Source organism: Pyrgilauda ruficollis, unplaced genomic scaffold (genome assembly GCF_017590135.1).
Source record: "Pyrgilauda ruficollis isolate IOZ18807 unplaced genomic scaffold, ASM1759013v1 scaffold30, whole genome shotgun sequence".
NCBI lineage: Eukaryota > Metazoa > Chordata > Aves > Passeriformes > Passeridae > Pyrgilauda > Pyrgilauda ruficollis.
The window spans coordinates 7,467,007-7,486,202 of NW_024524378.1; the positions used below are offsets into that span (position 1 = coordinate 7,467,007).

At 37.4% G+C, this 19,196-nt stretch overlaps 1 protein-coding gene across 1 annotated transcript in view; it reads left to right on the forward strand.

Annotated features, from left to right (window-relative positions):
• Nucleotides 1–19,196, forward strand: part of PRKDC (protein kinase, DNA-activated, catalytic subunit) — an 82,306-nt gene that overhangs the window by 39,800 nt on the left and 23,310 nt on the right. Inside the window, exons 44-64 of the mRNA XM_041473702.1 lie at nucleotides 14–79; nucleotides 527–599; nucleotides 811–959; nucleotides 2,149–2,286; nucleotides 2,488–2,607; nucleotides 3,490–3,633; nucleotides 3,859–4,010; nucleotides 4,585–4,716; nucleotides 5,274–5,385; nucleotides 6,781–6,905; nucleotides 6,999–7,148; nucleotides 7,558–7,731; nucleotides 8,575–8,673; nucleotides 9,349–9,559; nucleotides 10,130–10,319; nucleotides 10,677–10,892; nucleotides 12,184–12,296; nucleotides 13,325–13,456; nucleotides 14,629–14,808; nucleotides 18,047–18,255; nucleotides 18,702–18,840. Coding sequence (XP_041329636.1) covers nucleotides 14–79; nucleotides 527–599; nucleotides 811–959; nucleotides 2,149–2,286; nucleotides 2,488–2,607; nucleotides 3,490–3,633; nucleotides 3,859–4,010; nucleotides 4,585–4,716; nucleotides 5,274–5,385; nucleotides 6,781–6,905; nucleotides 6,999–7,148; nucleotides 7,558–7,731; nucleotides 8,575–8,673; nucleotides 9,349–9,559; nucleotides 10,130–10,319; nucleotides 10,677–10,892; nucleotides 12,184–12,296; nucleotides 13,325–13,456; nucleotides 14,629–14,808; nucleotides 18,047–18,255; nucleotides 18,702–18,840 — 3,024 coding nt within the window. The remainder of the gene's footprint in view (nucleotides 1–13; nucleotides 80–526; nucleotides 600–810; nucleotides 960–2,148; nucleotides 2,287–2,487; nucleotides 2,608–3,489; nucleotides 3,634–3,858; nucleotides 4,011–4,584; nucleotides 4,717–5,273; nucleotides 5,386–6,780; nucleotides 6,906–6,998; nucleotides 7,149–7,557; nucleotides 7,732–8,574; nucleotides 8,674–9,348; nucleotides 9,560–10,129; nucleotides 10,320–10,676; nucleotides 10,893–12,183; nucleotides 12,297–13,324; nucleotides 13,457–14,628; nucleotides 14,809–18,046; nucleotides 18,256–18,701; nucleotides 18,841–19,196) is intronic.

Genomic DNA, 19,196 nt, shown 5'->3' on the forward strand with positions numbered 1-19,196 from the left:
CTTTGGTTTGCAGAACTTGCTGATTTTTGAAAATTTGATAGACCTGAAGCGTCAGTATACATTTCCTGTTGAAATTGAGGTGAGTGAAATTTCTGGCCTTCAGTGTTTCTAACTAAGAAAAGGGTATGACTTTAACGGTGTAGTTACTGAAGACCAGGTCAATTCTAACATATGGAGAAAGAGGATACAAAAAAATTGAGTATTCCTCTAATGATTTAAAATACGTTTTTCTGAGAGAAATCCAGACCTGGCATGTAGAACAAACCTGTAATGCACATAACTTTTAACATACTTCTTAGTGTACTTACTTTGATAGTGAATGGCTGTTGGAATAAAAAATTCAGTTGTTTCTCTGTAGCATTAATAATAATCATTTACAACATGAAATATCCATTCATGTCAAGTGGTTTTAATAATTTTTCGGTATCTCTGTAAATAAATTACTGATTATTAACACTTTTTTTTTAAAAGTAATTAACTATTTTCTAAAAATTAAGTAATTAGAACTTTGTTTCTTGCTGTGTAGGTTCCTCTGGAAAGGAAGAAGCGGTACATTGCTATTAGGAAGGAGGCCAGGGATGCAGGGAATACCAGCCAGGGTATGAAAGTCATTTATGGTGATGAAAAAAATACTTTCTTACCTGTCATGTAGTGTTTCTTGATGTGTTCCTCACTGGCTTCTACAGTAGCAGGAACAAATAAAAGTGTCCAATGTATTTCATTCCCACCTACCCTCAGTTTTTAGTGGGTAATAAAGGCTTGTTTCTTGTAATTACTTTCATTAATGGACTGTTCTTATTTCCTGTCTAGATGAACCCAAATATTTATCTTCTTCATCATACATGATGGATAGCAGTTTGAGTGAGGAAATGAGTCAATTTGATTTTTCTACTGGAGTCCAAGGTTTTTCTTATAGCTCCCAAGATGTTACAGCTAGCAGCACTCGTTTCAGGAGAAAGGTAATTTAGTGACTTATTTAGTGCTGTGAGAAAGAAAAGTTTTAAGCTTTTGAGGAATTGCATACATTTATTAGGATTGAGTAAGAGAAATTTATAGTCTTCTGTATTTGTTCTATCTGAGAATGGGTTCCTCCAGAAGATGAGGGAGGGGACTTGAGCTGTTTTCTGTCACTTTTCTTTTTTCCTCTCTCCATTGTCTACAGCTGAAGAAAACTAATGCCCTGTTGGGTTTCTAAAGCTGAGTAGTGTGAGTGCAGTCCAGCCTGAGTTGTAAAAAGGTGGTTTGTACTGCACTCAGGCACATCCTGTGATGGTTACGTTTTGCTGTTAAGCAGCTGGTTTCCTCATTTCCCTCTTTGTTTGGTCTGTGACAGAACTGGCTGTATCATTGGATAGAATAAATAATCAAACAATTATTTTTCTTTTTCTGTTGTTGTGGCACCTTCTACTTAACTGTTGCTCTTGGGAGATATTAAATGCTGTTCTTTCAGCAAAGACTTGAGGTTGTGTTCCTTCTGCAATCAAAAGATGTCTCACCAGCAGTAATGCTGATACAATAGGTACCTGCTATGAAACAGGGAGCTTGTAAAAAGTATAGATGCTGAGGACACAGTCTGTCAAAGTAACTGTTAACATTGGTGAAGATAACTGCTTCCATGTTTTGGAGCAAGAGGGTGTTTTAGCTGCAGGGAAGTTAGGCAAGATAGGAAGTACACTTCTAGTTTGCCTGGTAATGTTGTGATTTCTAACTAAACAATTTTCTTTTGTGGTTTACTCTGTGTAGCAAAAGAGAGCTGCTGGAGATGCTGGTCAGTGTGAAACAACAAATAAAAATTGAGGTGTTAATATATTATTTGAGCTATGAAATGAGATAATTGCTATGGGGTTCAGCTTAGCTCCTCCTGCTTTCAGCATTTGCCTGTCCTGGCAGGTAGTAAAGTGAGAGTAACATAAAGTTGGCATCTGTTGGCACAAAAAGTAAAGAATGTGCAGATCTGGTGCGTGCATGTGGGAGGTGTCTGTTTGAGCAACACATTTGATGTATTCCCAGTTGCACACACTGAGTGTGTAGTCAAATCTAAGCACAGATAAGATCAGAATGACTCATGGCATGATTGGGATTTAAAAGAAAACAGTGTTGTTATTAACCATAGTAACACCTTTTTTTTTTTTTTTTTTTTTTTCCCAGGAGCCCACAGAACACAAGGTTTTAAATGATGAGATGGAACTGGAAATGGATGAATTCAACCAACATGAATGTATGGCTTCCATGATCTCTCTGATTAAACATATGCAGAGGAACCAGATCACACCCAAAGTGGAGGAGGCCAGTATTAACTAAAAAGTTGGCATTTTCCTATTAATGCTACCAAGAAAATAGAGTCATGATTGAATCCCTTCATTCATTTATTTTTTTTGGCTATATTATAGAGAAACTTGTGTGGTTTGAGCTTGGAGCTTTTTGGCTTGGTAAGCCTGTTGGGTGTGAGAAGTGATTTGATTTTTGCTCATCTGTTCCAAATTTCAGGGTACAGTTCCAGTAGATCTTCCTCTTTGGATGAAATTTCTTCATGGCAAATTAGGAAACCCATCAGTACCATTAAATATTCGCCTCTTCATAGCAAAACTTATTGTTAATACTGAGGATGTGAGTAATTTTTATTCTTAATATCAAATGTGTAACTCTTGCAGGGTAAAATATTTCATCAGGTGAGACATTTGGGGCATTCAAATTGAATAGTTTCCTGTGATAAAAGGGAGTGCATTTATGGCCCAGAATTCCAGATAATTCCAAGTATTTTGAATGCATTATTAATAATTTTTCTCTCATATTCTACTTCTGTAAGTAGAGGGTGTCCACAATATGTATCTTCTGGAAAACACAAGTAATGTATTCATTGATACTAGGCAAGAGGTGGGGTGATTATACTTTCCATCTTCACAGGAGCAAATACAGTGTTTTATTAGTGGACACGGATGAGTCCTTTAGAAACACTTGGAGCTAAATGGTGTTCTTGCTGCAGAAAGATACTAAGATAGCATAATGTGTGTTTGCTTGAGAAGCAACATTTGCTAGCTCTCATTCTTGGGTAAAACATTCTCAACCTGCTTCATACAATGATTTTAAAGTATAATGGTTCGGTCTGGAATATTCGAGAAATACTGAATATCAGAATTATTTCAAGAACTTTTGTATCTGTTTAATGCTACTTTCTTAGTAAAGCTGTCTGAAATGGAAGGGTAGATGAATGACATACTCTCTCAAATCCTTTACAGACAGATATTCTAAGGCAGAGCCATACTGTCTGTGCTCTAACGAAATAATTCACTTTCTGTGGTTAAAGGTTTCTAAGCAAAAGTGAGAAACGTAGTTATGGACACTTTTTATTTTAAAACGTTTGTCATTGTTCCCTCAGGGTTTGAGCAAAGTCCTAAAGAGGTTGGTTGAGCAGTCTTACCACTAATGTTCATTTAACAACAGGTTGCTAAATAGTTGGGTAATTTGTACTTTGTCTTTGATTCCCCATAGGTATTCCGGCCTTATGCGAAGCACTGGCTTGGGCCATTGCTGCAGCTTGTTGTTTCTGGAAATAATGGAGGGGAAGGGATTCATTACATGGTAGTGGAAATAGTAGTTACAATCCTTTCCTGGACAAGTGTAGCCACTCCCAAAGTAAGGAACTGTGAAATTACTTTTTATTGTTATTGGGACTGTTTGGTAGAGAATGACTGAGTTTTTTTTTATGCTCTTAAATAATTTTATACATCAGTCGCTTTTACATTTTACGATTCTTTTGCATATTAACTTCAAACATAACTTGTTTACTTAGTAGCTTTCCTAAAACAATATATGTCTTCTCGGAGTCACTATGTTTATTTTTGGTCCTGGTCTTTGTAGGGGAATATTAAGGATGAGATTTTGGCTAACAGATTGCTTGAATTCTTGATGAAGAATGCCTTTCACCCAAAAAGAGCTGTGTTCAGGCACAATCTGGAAATCATAAAGACAGTTATAGAGTGTTGGAAGAGCTGTCTCTCCATACCTTACAGGTAAACATTTGGACAATTGCTTTCCTTTATCAATATTTCAAAAATATAAGTGAAGGGTATCAAAGGACATGGGAAATTAAATTAGGTAAATTCAGTTGCAATAGTAAACTTTTTGTCCCTGCAGTGAACAGTAGAGCTTCAGAACCAAACTCTCCAAAGATTGTAAATTAATTTGAAAAACAACAAAGAGAGAGGGAGAGATGGAAAAACATGTAAAGGATTATAGCAGCAGCAACAAAAGCAGGAATAATTTCTGCAAAGACATTTTTTATTTGAAGTTTTGAATGTTATCACTGAATATTGGTTCAGTCTTATTAAGGCTTGTGCTATCTGCCATGCTTGTGAGCATGTCAAGCATTTCTGTGGGCTTACAATCTCTTTTCAGTTGTTTTGGTGTGGGTTTCTTTGCAAAGACTTCTTCATTGAAGCTAAATATATACTGCTTTCTGACAATATCCCTTTGATGGGTTGTGTATGCATACACATCCCTGTATACAAAGAGAGTGAGTGACTTGTGGTGTCTCTATTTTGGGGTTTTCATGTATATCATTGCTTTTGTGTTTTTATCCAACAGTTTAATATTTCAAAAGTTTTCTAGTGGAGACCCTGATACAAAGGATAATTCAGTGGGAATTCAGCTGCTGGGAATTGTTCTTGCTAACAATTTGCCACCCTTTGACCCAAAGTGTGAAATAGATCGTGTCAGGTGAGAATTGCAGTTTTTTGTGAATGATCTTGAAAAAAATCTTAAGCCAAAGACAGCAAGTTTAATTTGTCAACAGGAGGTGTGGGAACTTGTTATTTGGAATCCTTTGCTGTCATGTGGCAAATAATATATATATATCTATATCTACATATATATATATATATATATGTAGATATATATATATATGTAGATATATATATATATGTAGATATATATATGTAGAGATATATATATATATATATATGTGTGTGTGTATATATATATATAACAATGTATTCCTATCTACAAATTGCAGACCACATTTATGTTGGAAAATATCTAGAAGGTTGTACGCTTTTTTACAGTGAGCGCCAGGGTTGCAGTTTTGTGGAAATTCATAGTCAGGAATTGCTAAAGCAGAGATTTGAGACACTACAAGTGGAAGATGCATGTTGTAGTGTATTCAGCTCTTCTGAAAGCAGTCATTATGACTGTAGGCAGCTTATATGAATTTTTTGCTTCAGTTTAAATTTGTGTGCTGGAGTAGTGGCTTACAGCAGGTCTGTCTTTTGTGCTAGGTATTTTCAAGCTTTGACCAGCAACATGGGCTTACTAAAGTATAAAGAAGTTTATGCAGCTGCAGCAGAAGTTTTGGGACTTGCTCTTCAATACATTGCTGAGAGAGAAAATGTAAGTGAATTGTATTTTGTGTTTGACCTTTCCTGTCTTAATTTTATATTAATCTTTTATATGACTACTCAATTCAGATCCAAAAATGAATGTATTCAAAACTTAGCAGTCTTTATCCAACAGGATAATTAAAAATTCAAACTACTAACTTAACAGGAAAAGAATTTTGAGGGCAGACTAAGTGCAGAGTTTTTGCCTTGCTCTTTTGGAGCTGACAGTGAATGCTCTTTTTCTGAGGCTTTGTTCAGCTTTTGCCAGCCAGCAACACTAGCACAGTATGTTTTAAAGTTGGGGGGTTTTTGAGAGGAAAAGAAAAGCAGGTTGGGAGGTTTGGAACTACCTTTTGAATAACTGTATCTGAGACCAGTTATTTTATAGGTAGTGGATAAGGTGAATGCAAAACTGTTACTCACCAAATCCTACAGTGCTAGAGCTAAGGGATTGTGCTTGGTGATCACAGAAGTCAATTTGAGACATATGCTAGAAGTAATTCTCTGCACAATAGTTTGGGGACTTCTGGAGTTTGGTGCCAGAAGAGGTGCTAGGGGTAAGAAGATTAGCAGGTTCAAAGAGAAATTAGGTAAATTCATGCACAAAAAATGTGTGGGCAGGTTCTAAATACAGTAGACATCAATGTACACTCAAAAGATGCTTAATCTAATGATAAATGTTTGTTGGCTTGTATAAGAGAAAAAGAAGACAAAACACAGCCAGGGTCATGTGTGCCCCCTAAATATAATTCTGTAACTGCTATTGGAGACAAAAATGCCAAGTTGTTGGGTAAGTGGAGTATTAGCCTGACCTTGTAGGTTATTCTTCCTTCTCTCCTTATTATCCTTGCTTCTTTCCCCATTTAATTGCATTCTGGTTGTTCTTTTACAGTTTGTAGAGCATATTTCATAACTCTTCGTTAAGTCTTTCTCAGTCTTTCAAGTTCCATTACAAGCAGTATTTTGAATAAATGAGCAAAGTTGGTGTAAGTTTTATCCTGAACAAGGCTTATTCCTTTGATGTAAGTTACAAGTTGCTGGTTGTTTTTCACCTTTTTATTCAAAATGTCTGATTTTTTTTTACATTCATTGGTTGGAAATCTTCTATACTGAATGAGAAGCTGTTTGTTATTTATATAAGCACACTAAGCAATTTGTACTACATGATTAAGGTGTTCCAAACCAATGAAAGCAAGCTCACAAATATGTTTTTTAAGTAGCAGTCATGTGTTCTAGCCAGGCAGAGCTGTACAGGACTCATGAAGCACCATAAAGGTTAAGATGAGTTGGCTGGCTCTTGCCTAGTGAAATGCACAAGAATCAAAACAGTATAGCACTAAAACCATGTTTCATTAAAGTGGTTATGATTTGCATGGGTATCCTGGTCTTACTTTCTCATTTTCAGATACTTGAAGATCCAGTTTATGATTGTGTTATAAAACAACTGAAGCATCATCAGAACACACAACATGATAAGTTTATTCAGTGCTTGAATAAGGTTGTTAAGAATTTTCCACCGCTTGCTGACAGGTATGTCATGATTTATGTGGTATGTTGACTGTAAATCCAGAGGAATAACAGAGAATAACTTGCTTTTCTTTGTGGGCTTCTGGTTATGTTAAGATTTATGAATGCAGTGTTCTTTTTGATACCCAAACTTCATGGTGTGATGAAGACCTATTGTCTGGAAGTAATAATGTGCCGGGCTGAAGAAGCTCCTGATCTCCACTTGCAGTTAAAGAGTAAAGACTTTATCCAGATCATGAATCATAGGTAAGTAGTCATGTGATTATGATGGTAGTTCAGGTTTCTTGATAACATTTTCCATGCTGCCCACAACATTTTTACATTCAGAAGCATTTATAATTCACCTTCACTTTTTGGTCATTGTTCCCCAAACTTGAGCTAATGTAATCTGGGAGTTAAGATGGTTAGCTCATTGTAAAAAATGAACAGACACCTCTGAAATAGCCTTAGGGTGAAACACCAGTGTGATGTCAATTTCTGTAGCTTGTATTAGTTTACTTGTATTCTTACTCTTAGACTGAGTGCAGAAGTATTTACCTGAAACCCTTTATGCAAAACTAAATATTGTTAAAACATAAACTGATCTTCTGGTTCTGTATGTAGCAGTGATGAGAAAAGCAATGTAACTGGGCTTTTTTTCCCCCCCACTTTTTAGGGATGATGAAAGACAAAGGGTTTGTTTGGATATAGTGTACAAGATGCTGTCTAAATTAAAACCACTAGAACTTAAAGAGCTTCTGCCTGGAGTGACAGGGTTCATTTCTCACCCTTCTGTAATATGTCGACAGCGCATGTATGATATCCTGATGTGGATTTATGATAATTACAGGTATGTGTTCACTGCAGATGTTGTCTTTCAGTGGTTTGTCACAGGCAGAGTGAAAGTGTTTATAACAGTCTTTCAACTTTATGTCCCTCGGTGAGGGATTTTTCCAGTTGTCAGAAGAATAGAGTCTGTGATTTGCCTAACTGGCTCTGGCCTTTGGTGACAATTTTGTCACTTCCAGTACGGGATAAATACTTGGACCAGAACTAGGATTTTGCATCACCACAGCAGGATGGCGTAAGAGATCTTAACTTTGATGCTCCAGCTTTTCTTCTTGTTGCTGGAATTTGTAACTAGTGAAAATTATACATTAAAGGAATTTGCTTTTAGATAGAAGATAGATCTAAAGGCACGTGGGCATGATCTGAATCACTTAGATCTGGTAGATCTTAGATGGTCTTTTTGTTTGACCCCTTAAAATAGGGAACAGGCACATACTCAGTTTGACAAGTGGGTTGCTGTTGAATTATCTGACTTAGCTGGGTTTTATGTGCTTTTTCCCAAGGTAACTCTTTGAATGGACATTTATTGCGAATAAAAAGTACAGTCAATCTTTACTCCAGCATCACTTCTGGAAAGCATTCTCTGCCTGTTTTTCAGATTCAACATTGCATGCTTCATAATAAATACCTAACATATTAATTAGCTTATTAGATAATTTATTTTATTAGTAGTGGAGATATAAGGCATTTTTGGCAAGGAAGAACTCATGTTATGTTGTTATGCCAAGTTGAGATTTTTATCAGAGGGGTTATTCCTCCTTTTTGTCCCACCATCCTCATCCTCTTATTTTGCTATGGATTGTTTGAGAGAAGTCATTAAGAGATATTTTTCTCCCACCATCAGTGATCCAGAAAGTCAAGCAGATGATGATTCTCAGGAGATACTCAAAGTGGCAAAAGAAATGCTGCTTCAAGGACTGATTGATGAGAATGCTGAACTGCAGTGAGTAAAGAGTGTTGTGATAACTGTCTGAAATAAAAATACCTCCATTTGTCTTAGTTTGTTTATAGCAAAAGAGTTGATCCTTAGAGGGTTTTTTAAGTATTTCAATATAAAAGAGCAACACGGAGGTAATACCATTTCCTTTTCTTCCAATAAGTTAATTTATAAAATTTTGTCCCATGGTGTTACACCAAGTGTAAGTGAAGCATTTGAATGAATTTCTAAACTGTGGCGAGGTTGTGTCATTATGTTAAACCTAATTCTGCATAAATGTTCTACAGTTTTTGAACAAGGAGGACCCTGCTGTACACAAGCACACAGCAGTAGATTAAATGTTGGATTTTTAGAAATTCTTTTGATGGAGCAAAAGATGAAGGAGGAGGTCATGGTGCTTCTCCATCCATAGCACTTCTCAAAAGGAAAAAACTCGACAGAGTAAACCTTTTATAAGAGGCACAGAACAGGGTAGATGAATGAGGAATTTGGTGTAATTAAATGGAAGATTAATGGCATGAAAGTATTAGTTTAAGGCCTTAACAGCTTATTGTTTTGGAGGTTTTTGCTGGTGGGTTTGGGGTTTTTTCCCTTTTTAACCTGGCCTTTTTAGAAGTTGGGGGCAGGGGGTGTTTCTGTTTGAAAATAACCAAGAATAACTTTTATTCTTTGCCTTTACAGGTTAATTGTTAGGAATTTTTGGAGTCATGAGACAAGGTTGCCTACAAATACTCTTGACCGCATGCTGTCACTGTTAAGTTCTTTCTATTCCACCAAGATTGAAATGCATTACTTGAGTCTAATCACAAATTTTCTGCTTGAAATGACTAGCAAGAGCCCAGATTATTCTAGAAAAATATTTGAGCATCCACTGTCTGAATGCAAATTTCAGGTGAATTGTACTGTTTTTGTCCTGTACACAACTATGTGACAAATTCTGCTCTTTAATGTAGTTACTACTTGGAAAAGAATGGCATAATGAAGGAGATTTTTCAAAGTGTTTTATGCTCCAAATTTAACAGATGCAGCAGTTATGAGTTGTGCACATTATCAGAAGTTTGATGATTTTGTGGGGGCAATAATTGTAATTTCTTTTAAAAAATTTAAAACAATATACCAAGAATAGCTGATTTGTAGAGTACTGAAATGCTAAAAAATAGGGTAGCAGAGAGAAGCAGCATCAACTGGAGCAATACTGTCAAGAAACAGGAATACTGGTGCAAGAGCTGTAAATCAGTCCTCAGCTGACCAGTCTAAGTTAATGAGCTTTTTTTACTGAGCTGTGGAGAACTTCGGCATGTTGTGGTTTGTTGGGGTTACTTTTATATGTAGTCAAGTTCTGCCCCTATACTTGGGAGGGTGTTTTGATTTCTGGAATGTAATTTCTGCCGTCCTGCTCAATGAATAAATGCAGAAAGCCTCCATCTTTATTGTTCTACTTAAAGTCTTTCTTTGTTCATAGGACTTTGTAGTTGATTCCAGCTGGCGTTACCGAAGCACTGTGCTCACACCAATGTTTGTGGAGACTCAGGCTTCTCCAAGTACCCACAGGAATTTGTCACAGGAAAGATCCCTTTCTCCTTCTGGGTCAGTCCGTGGGCAAGTGAGGGCTACCCAAAAGCAATATGAATTTACACCTACACAGCATGGCAGTAAGTCCAGAACAGTGTTTTCTGAAATGTTTTTTGCTGTAGGAGTGATGTAATTTCTGTTGCATATGATTTTTTAATGTAAAAGTGTAAATATGTTTAGTATTTTGTTTTCCAGGTTTTTTTGGGGTTTTTTGTGTGTGATATGCGAAAAAAATCACATTTTTATTAGTCTAATACATATTTTATATTCTGCCTAATGTAAAAGAAACACTGTCTTACCTAGCAGCTTGAAATCTGTTCTGCCCTTAAACACTAGGAAATTATATTTTTGGGAGAGAAAAAATACCTGGCTCAGAGGTGTTTTCACGTTATTTATACCTGAGTACGTTACAGCTTTTTGGCAATTTCTTGTTACAGGTGGTAGAAGTTCTTTTAATTGGCTAACTGGAAGTAGCATCGACACATTGGCAGAGTATGCAGTTCCTTCATCCTCTGAATCCTTGTCTTCATCCATGCTGTTGGTTAGCAAAAGGACTGAAAAATTTAAACAAACAACCTTTAAACCAGTGGGGCCAGATTTCGGGAAAAAAAGGTTGGGTTTTCCTGGAGATGAAGTGGACAGCAAAACTAAAGGTCTGTAAGCCTTACTGTGCAATTTCCATGCAGTTAGTACACTTTTATAAACCATCCTTGTCAGGTATTTGGCTGGCAGTCCATTGTCTTTGAGACAGTCCAACTGAGGTTCAGCGTGACAGATTTTGTTTTCAGGAGTGTGTGATGATACACAACATGTGACAAAAAGGTAGGACTGTGCTAGAAATTGTAAAATTGTGTTGCTCATTGAAAGACCTGGCTGGATGAGAAACCAGTCAGTGTGATCTCTGCATTCCTACCTCCCCCTAAGAGGATCACAGCATGAATATCAGACAGTTCTGACCCTTCTGTTTTAAATTTAACTCTTTAAAGAAGAGATCTCTAAATGTATTTTCTAAACCATTTCATCTGTGCTGACTTGATCTCCAACATTTTGCAATCTGTCATTAGAAGTCCTTGCTTTTTTATGAGAATGCTCCTTCTTCCACCTACTCAATAAGTGAAAAATATCAGTACTGCTCTGAAGTGACTTAGGATCCTTCTCCCTCTTTAACTATTGTCTACTTTGTCATTAGAATTTTGACTGAAAGGATGATATTAGGAGTTCAGGCAGGAGACTGAGCTATAAAGATCAGTCTTTTCAGTACCTGAGAGGTGTCTCAGGGCAGTTATGAATAATGGACTGCAGTTCATGCAGAACTACCGAAAGAGACGTCAGTCTACCTTCTAGTTAGTCCCTGGTCTTCCAGCCTGGAAAACATCAGTTACAGTGGTATGTTTTTGTTTGCTCACTCTTCTTTTCTAGGAAGTGGACTGAGCTGACAGTCAGTTAAGTGGCCTTTCCCCATGACTGTCTTGAGCAGGAGTGGATCCAGTGGCAGTTCTGTAATCGTACTTAAAAAATACAATACAATATTCTTACTACACAATATTTTGATATCTTTTGGCACCTCTTTTATTTGGGGAGTTATATACTTTCTGGAATATAGTGCAAATGCCATACATGCCTTTGAGAGCTTAAATAAATCTGGCATATAGGGCATATTTGTTCATGAGTTTTAGGGTCTTTCCCTGTATAATAGTTTGATCTTTATATTTCATCCATGCACTTAAAGTCTCTATATAAATGCTTATTATCTCTTTTCTCTATTATCTCTATAAATGCTTATTATCTGCTTTTTAAGAGCAACTTAATTTTTTATCATTGGGTAGCTTGTTGAAAGGCCTTGTATTTACTTGCTAGTAAATACAGAGATTATGTTTTTTTTATATTATGCTTTTGCCTTGAATCTGAAAGGAAAAGCTGTGGACATAATCATATGTTCCTTAGGTATAGAAGAACGAGCAGAAATTCTAAGACTGCGGAGACGTTTCTTGAAGGACCAAGACAAACTCAGTCTGATTTATGCCAGAAAAAGTCTGGCTGAACAGAAAAGAGAAAAGGTTAGTCAATCCAAATGGGTTTAAAACTTTAAGTCTCGATGCATTTGCAGTCTTGTACTTCATTTCTTGTAGTAACTTTGGGAAGAAAGGGTAGGTGTAAGGTACTGGTTGGTATTTTAAGAGCTTTAGAAGGTTTAATTTGGAAATAATGCTATTTATGGCCCTAAAGCTAAATGATGTTACTTGGCATGGGCGAGAAAAGAGCTGGATGATAACACTTCCAGTCTACCACTTAAAGTGCATGAAATGATTTTATGCGATGGGAGTCCCTAACAGTTATTGGGAAGCCCTTTACAGTTGTCATTCTGGACACTAGGAGCCTTAGAGCTACAATACACTGCAGAAATTGTTGGAGAACATTATCCAGTGTCTGAAGGTGAACTCAAAATTGTGATGCAGCTGATGGACTACCCAGAACTGGTTTGAACCTTTAACCTGAAGGAATGTCAGTAATAATCATTTGCTGAGTGTTTCTCAAGGCCAGAAACTTACTACTTTGTGGGTTTTCTGGGTGTGTTTTGTACTTACAATAAGTCTAAGTGTTTTTAAGCTCTGTAGCAGTTTTTCAGAGGTTCCTGTTACTAAAAATAGCACACATTATTGTAAAAAAATGATAGCATTTAGTCCCAAGAGCAGGAATCCAGGATTGAGAGCTACCAGTCTGAGACACTCCTGTAATACTCTGCAGATGCAGACAACTGTGTAAACAGAACTTACGTCTGGAAGAACCACACAAACACCTATTTTAGCCCATTTATGTTTACTTGCAGACTAATGCTACCATTTCCTCCCACCCTACAAGAGAGAACCTGTAAATTCATTCTGTATGGCAGTCCAAAATACAACCAATGAAATCCCCTATCTTTTAAACACTTCCAGTGATGGTGTTTCCTCCACTTCTGTGAGAGGCTTGTTCCAATGCCTGACCACCCCTTCAGTGAAAATTTTTTCATATCTAATTTAAACCTCTCCTGGCACAGCTTGAGGCCATTTCCTAACTCTTTTTTTACATGGTTAATGCATTTCAGGAGATAAAATCTGAGCTGAAGATGAAGTATGATGCCCAGGTTACTTTGTACAGAAGTTACCGAGTGGGAGACCTTCCTGACATCCAGATTGAATACTGCAGTCTCATTGCCCCTCTGCAGGGCCTTGCCCAGGTCTGTCTGCTTCTCAAAGGTCACTTGTGAAGTTTTCTGGTCCTGTAGGGAAAGTGTCATGTAGCTGGGCAACCACTTTGAAAACTGATTTGTAGTTTTGCAGTCAGCCACTGTGATACACATTCAAAGACTGTTTTGAGGGAGTGTTTCTCCTACCCCTGTGCTGGTGCAGTGTTCAGAGAAGAGGCTTTGTTGCTTGCCTCACCTGAGCAGTCGAGGACTGGATACATCAGCTGTTGTCCATTTCCTGCAGGTTCCTCTGATTGAGAAACAGATGGTGGTCTCTGCAGACATTATTGCAAAGGACATCTCAATGTTCAGTAACAAAACAGCCATTTCTCTTCTATTATATGTCTGTAATAGACTTGTAAAAATACAAATTAATTTAGTGTGACTAAGACTGGACTCAGACTGCTCAATAAAGCTGATCTAATATTCCTTTTCCTACATGAGAGTGGTAGAAACTATAGACTGAGCTGAACAGTAGACTGAATCCCATTTTACAGTCTTTGGGAAGTCAGTCTTCCTGATTCCCTTTGTGTTTCATTACTTGTGATAGTCCCTTGTCTCTCTGTAAAGGACAGAAGCAGCACACTCACGAATTCTCTGAGTAGCATTAGATAAAGAGTTAGACCAAATTCCAGACTCATGATAGACCAAGATTCATAGGATTATGTTACACACACAAATGTGTTTCTGGATTGAAAAAAAAAAAAAGCCTTTAAATCTCAGGTTAAACTATCTGTCTGTACAGACAGTCTCTCTCTCTGTTGGCTTCCTCTGTTTTTGGGACCAGGTCTCCTCACACACTGATGTCTTCTTTTTTTCCTAAAACTCACTTCATGGACTGTGGTGTCCCTGACATGATATTGGGTGTCTGGTTCCTGTAATGGGAGTTGTGACTATGTGAAAATTGCAAATTCTGCCCTCTCCACTGACACTCTGGCCTGAAAATCTGCATTGCCTTAGAGTTTCTTTAAGTAGAAGAATTAAAATGGTGTTTGAATAGGTAGTACAGTAATTCCCAGCACAGGTGAGGTGCATGCCGATTTAAATAGTCACTCCCAAAGAGTGATTAGGTACAGGGTGGGTCATATATTTTAATTTTATTTAACAGTCTGTTGTGTCGCAGCAAAGTTCAGTGACCTTACTGTTTTTATTGTAATTCACAGAAAGATCCAACATTTGCCAAGCAACTTTTCAGCAGTTTGTTTAGTGGAATTTTTCATGAGGTAAAAAAATCTAAAAACCCTTCAGAGAATAACACCATTGTACAGAAGCTGCTGAACGACTTCAATAATTTCCTCAGTATGAGCCTGTCATACTTTCCACCCTTCATTGCGTGCATCCAGGTAAACCCTCATATATGGCATGAAAGTAACTGGATATAATGTCTCTGAATGTGTGATAAACCCAGGGTAGTGAAGGTCAAACACTGTCACTGAAGTTGAGACAGAGATGGAAGGAGAATTGTTAACCAAATGGGTATTTCAAGTGGTACTTAAGGTGAACAAGGTATTTCATCCCTCTGAACTGATTTTTCAAGGTTTCTAGAATTCAGATCTCTAGAGTTTGAGTCACCTTTTAATGTTTTAATTGCATCAGTAACAAGAAGAGGTTTGATTATAAATGAAAGCTATTTCAATTGAAGCGGGAATTGAGAACAATTGAAAGGGTTATGTGGGTGTTGTGCTTATCTTCCTGTTTCTGGGAAGTGCTTACTGAGGAATTCTTTGATGTCTTGGGAATATCAGTAGCTGTCAGACTGTTTGTTGTTAGCCTTTCTTGTTTATTTTTTTCAAATTAGTCCCCTGAAGTAGTTGTCTGGGGATTTTCAGTAATGAAGGAAGGGCTCACCAGAGGATGAGTGGGTGCACTGCAGTTCTTTCAGTGGAGAGGAAACGCGAGCCTTTCTGTTATGAGAATATACTGACCTGGAATAGATTGTGAATTTCGTCTTTTAACCCAGTTTTCAGGGAGATAAAAAGACCTTGTCCCAGCACCTGTTGAATACCCATTGTCACTGTATTTAATGATTCTTATCAACTGTATTGATGTTGTGATTCCTGGGTCTCAAAGGAATCTTTTTTTCAGTGACAGCTAATGGTTTCTTCTTTGTTATGGAAATTTAAGTATTCTGTGCGAGTAGGTATCCTTCCAAATACAAGAGAACCATCTAGTTTGAACTAGCTTTGTAAACAGAGAGAAACTTTGCTTCCTAGTACTTGCAATTACACATCTGAAAAAATGTAATTTCTTGTTTACTTTTTTTCTGTGCAGCTGCATAAAAGGTCAAATACTCTGGGGATTTTTCTGGGCTGTCTTGGTATTTTTAGAGCCAGCGTCTCACAATAGCTATCTGTTAATATTCCCTCTTGACATCGCATTTGTTGGTTCTGACTTGATGATATTATTTGTGTTGAATTATGCTGTCTAGACCCTGCTAATAACACTGTTGCATGAGGCTACTTTTTTTTGTCTGAATAGACATAAAATGAAGACTCAAGAAGTAAGTTCAATTTCATCAAAAATACGGACTTTGTAAGAGCAATAAGAACGTCTCCTTGCCATCTTCATCAATAACAAAAATACAATATCATGAAGTCCAAACAGCCTGCAAGCAGTGAGAGGAAGTTTTTTCCCAGTAGGGAATTGAGTTCTCATTGCTCAAGAGAGCAGGCTGGGAGAGTGTGAGCAAGAGCTCAGCAGTGTCAAGGCTTTCATTTGACTCACAAATGTGGTCCTAGTGGCTTGGCCATTTGGAAGTACAGCTTTTCTTTCCTGTATACCAACAGCATAACAAATACTGGCTGGTTTCAGAAAGGCTTCCTGCTTTACTGCTCTTTCCTTCTGTTTGTTTGACTTTTTAATCTTCCACAGGTTCTCATCCCATCAGGAGAATAACTTGATGGGTTAAAAGAGCTGGTTTTGTCTACACATATAATGTTAAAATTGACTGTGAAGCCCTGGGATTCACTTTCAGGGCAGATTAAGGACCAACTGAAATACTGAAAGAGTTAATTCCATGACAAAAATTTACATAGCCTCCAAAGAGATGCTTGGTCTCTGAAGAACGTATAATTGCCTTAGAAATGTTTTAGCTGCCAGGCCAGCTTGGATGCCATTCTCCCTAATCTTTGAACATATGGTGCAAGTAGACAGTGCTCATTGCATATGGAGCAGGGGACATTTCCTCTGCTTTGAGAAGATAAGTGGTCAAATAGTCACCAAAATGCACTAAATAGAAAGATACCTCCTTTGATGTGGGATGATGTCTGTAAATTTTAAGTTTGGGAAGGATATTAATTCTTGGCACATACCCTTACATTTGCACAGTTCTTACCCTTTTTCCTGTGGTATGAGAAAGGGCTTTTGGTCTTAGCAAAGTTGTTCTTAAGGTTTTAGATTTTTGTGCAGTTGTCACTGTGTTCTTGATACAACCCCTAAAAGCTGGCAGTCAAGGAATGTGTCTGGGACATGTGTGCAGCTAATTGAAATTGCCTTAATAGGAAATATATACACTAGCACCTCATTGGGATCTGACTGGTCTTTAACTCGGGAAGCTACAAGAGGCTGTGGGTTTTTTGAGTCCCAACTCTACAAATTGTGTCATGAGTTTGCTTATGCCAGATGCCTCTTTAGTTTTTGTTGTGGTTGTCATTTATCAAAGAAGTGTAACTTGGTTGTTCTCAGTCTCCTGTTGCAATTTCCAAACAGTCGTTTCTTTTCATACAGGATCCTCGAACATGCTGTGTTGCAAGAATCTGATTTTAATTTTTATTCTAAAATGTGGTGCTGTTTTTTGTACTGAAAGCTGTACTGCACCTCTTCCACATGACTTTTTTTCTTCTGTTTATTTAAGATGCTATTGTGACTTTTCTTTAGTGGAAAACAAAACAAAGGAAAAACCTAACACTGGATTTAATAGACATGCTGCTTTCTTGATTTATTTACCTGTATTTAGAATAGTGATTTAAGTATTTAAAAATAAAAAACTTTAACTAAACAGGAATGTTTATCCCTGAAAAAGAGCTTATTCTGCAGTTGGACTAATGTTAAATATGATATAGAGAAACACTGTCATGTCTTGGAATCAGGCAGGAGTAGATGAGTACAGTACTAGAGAAGTCTAACAGGAAGCTGTGATGTGCTAAAACTGGCTGAGTGTGTGGATAGAAAGCCTCCAGCTCAGAGAAGACTTGGTGGTAAATCGTGCCTTTGGCTTATGCAGGAATGCACCACTGAACAGGCTAAGTGAAGCACAGCTGCTGTGTAGCAGGCAAAATCCTGCCAACAGACAGAAGGAAAAGTTCAGGCTGTCAATGTGTCCATCTACCTCTCCCCCACTTTCCTTGTGATTCTGTCCAGAGAGTTGTCCCATGTCTTGGAGCCAAAGTATATGGGGTTACTCTGTACTGTTCTCTGTCCAAAGAGCAACAGCACAGAAGGAAAAGATTCCATTTTTTCCTGGGTTGGGAACTTCTGGAGGCGTAATGGCTTATTTCCGTTTTAAAGCTTGCACTGTAAGAAAAAGGATACCAAATCTGTATAGTTTTACCCCAAGTGGACACCTGTTGTTTTATCTTACAGGAAATGAGCTACCAGCACAGAGAGCTACTGGAACTGGACTCAGCTAATGTGAGCACGAGCTGCCTTGCAAGTTTGCAGCAGCCCATGGGCATCCTTCTTCTGGAGCGTGCCCTGATGGCTCTGTCCCCTGCAGAGGAGCCCCCGTCCAAAAGGATGCGTGGGAGGACAGAGCTGCCCCCAGATGTGATCAGATGGATTGAACTTGCTAAGTAAATTCTTGTTTGAGACAATTTACTCCCACTTAGGTTTGCCCTCTGAAGAACTCTGCTTTTAAGGATTGTGGGATTTCTTTTTTAGTCTTTCTGTCTCTTAGAATTAGATACGCTTTTAATTTTTTTCTCAGTTAATACTGTCAGTGAGAGCAGTTAGACTTTAAAACTATGCACTCTTATGATGCTGTCAGACTGCTGAAAAACATCTTGTTCATAACTTTTCAACTGCAGGAATTTCCATAGTTCATGTATTACCCTACAAGATGAAGTTTATGTAGTTAAGTATGTATTTCTGAACTTACATAAGAAATACTTCCTAAAAATTTACTATTTCAAGCTGGTAGTATTACTGCTTATTGAATTTATTTTTTTAGATGGCTTCTGTTTGCATTGATATACATCTGCTGAACTATTTAAAAGATTTCTCTTTTCAATTTTACTAGGCTCTACAGATCCCTTGGGGATTATGATGCCCTTCGTGGCATTTTCAGTGGTAAGATTGGGACTAAGGAAATTACACAGAAGGCTTTATTGGCAGAAGCAAGGAATGATTATGCTGAAGCAGCTCAGTATTATGATAAGGTAAAATGACAAGATATTTTTGTTTTGTAAATCTCTCATGACTTAAAACTAATCAAATTAGAAAAAAGTGAAATTGTCTGGGCAGACAAGTAAAAACACATGGGCACACTGCAACCCCAAGAGAGCAAATTGCATGTGTTCATGACATGAGTTGCAGTGGGTAAAAATGAAGACAGATCTCTAACCTTCTTTTAAAATATTCACTCTTCAAAAATGTAGGTTTACTGAAGATAGCTACCTGAAATTAATTTATGTGTAAACACTGCCAAGCTTGAATTTTCTGCATTTAGTGTTGCTGTCACACTCTGGTAAATGGATAGATATTTTAATGAGAATTAATTACAGTTAAGTTGCTC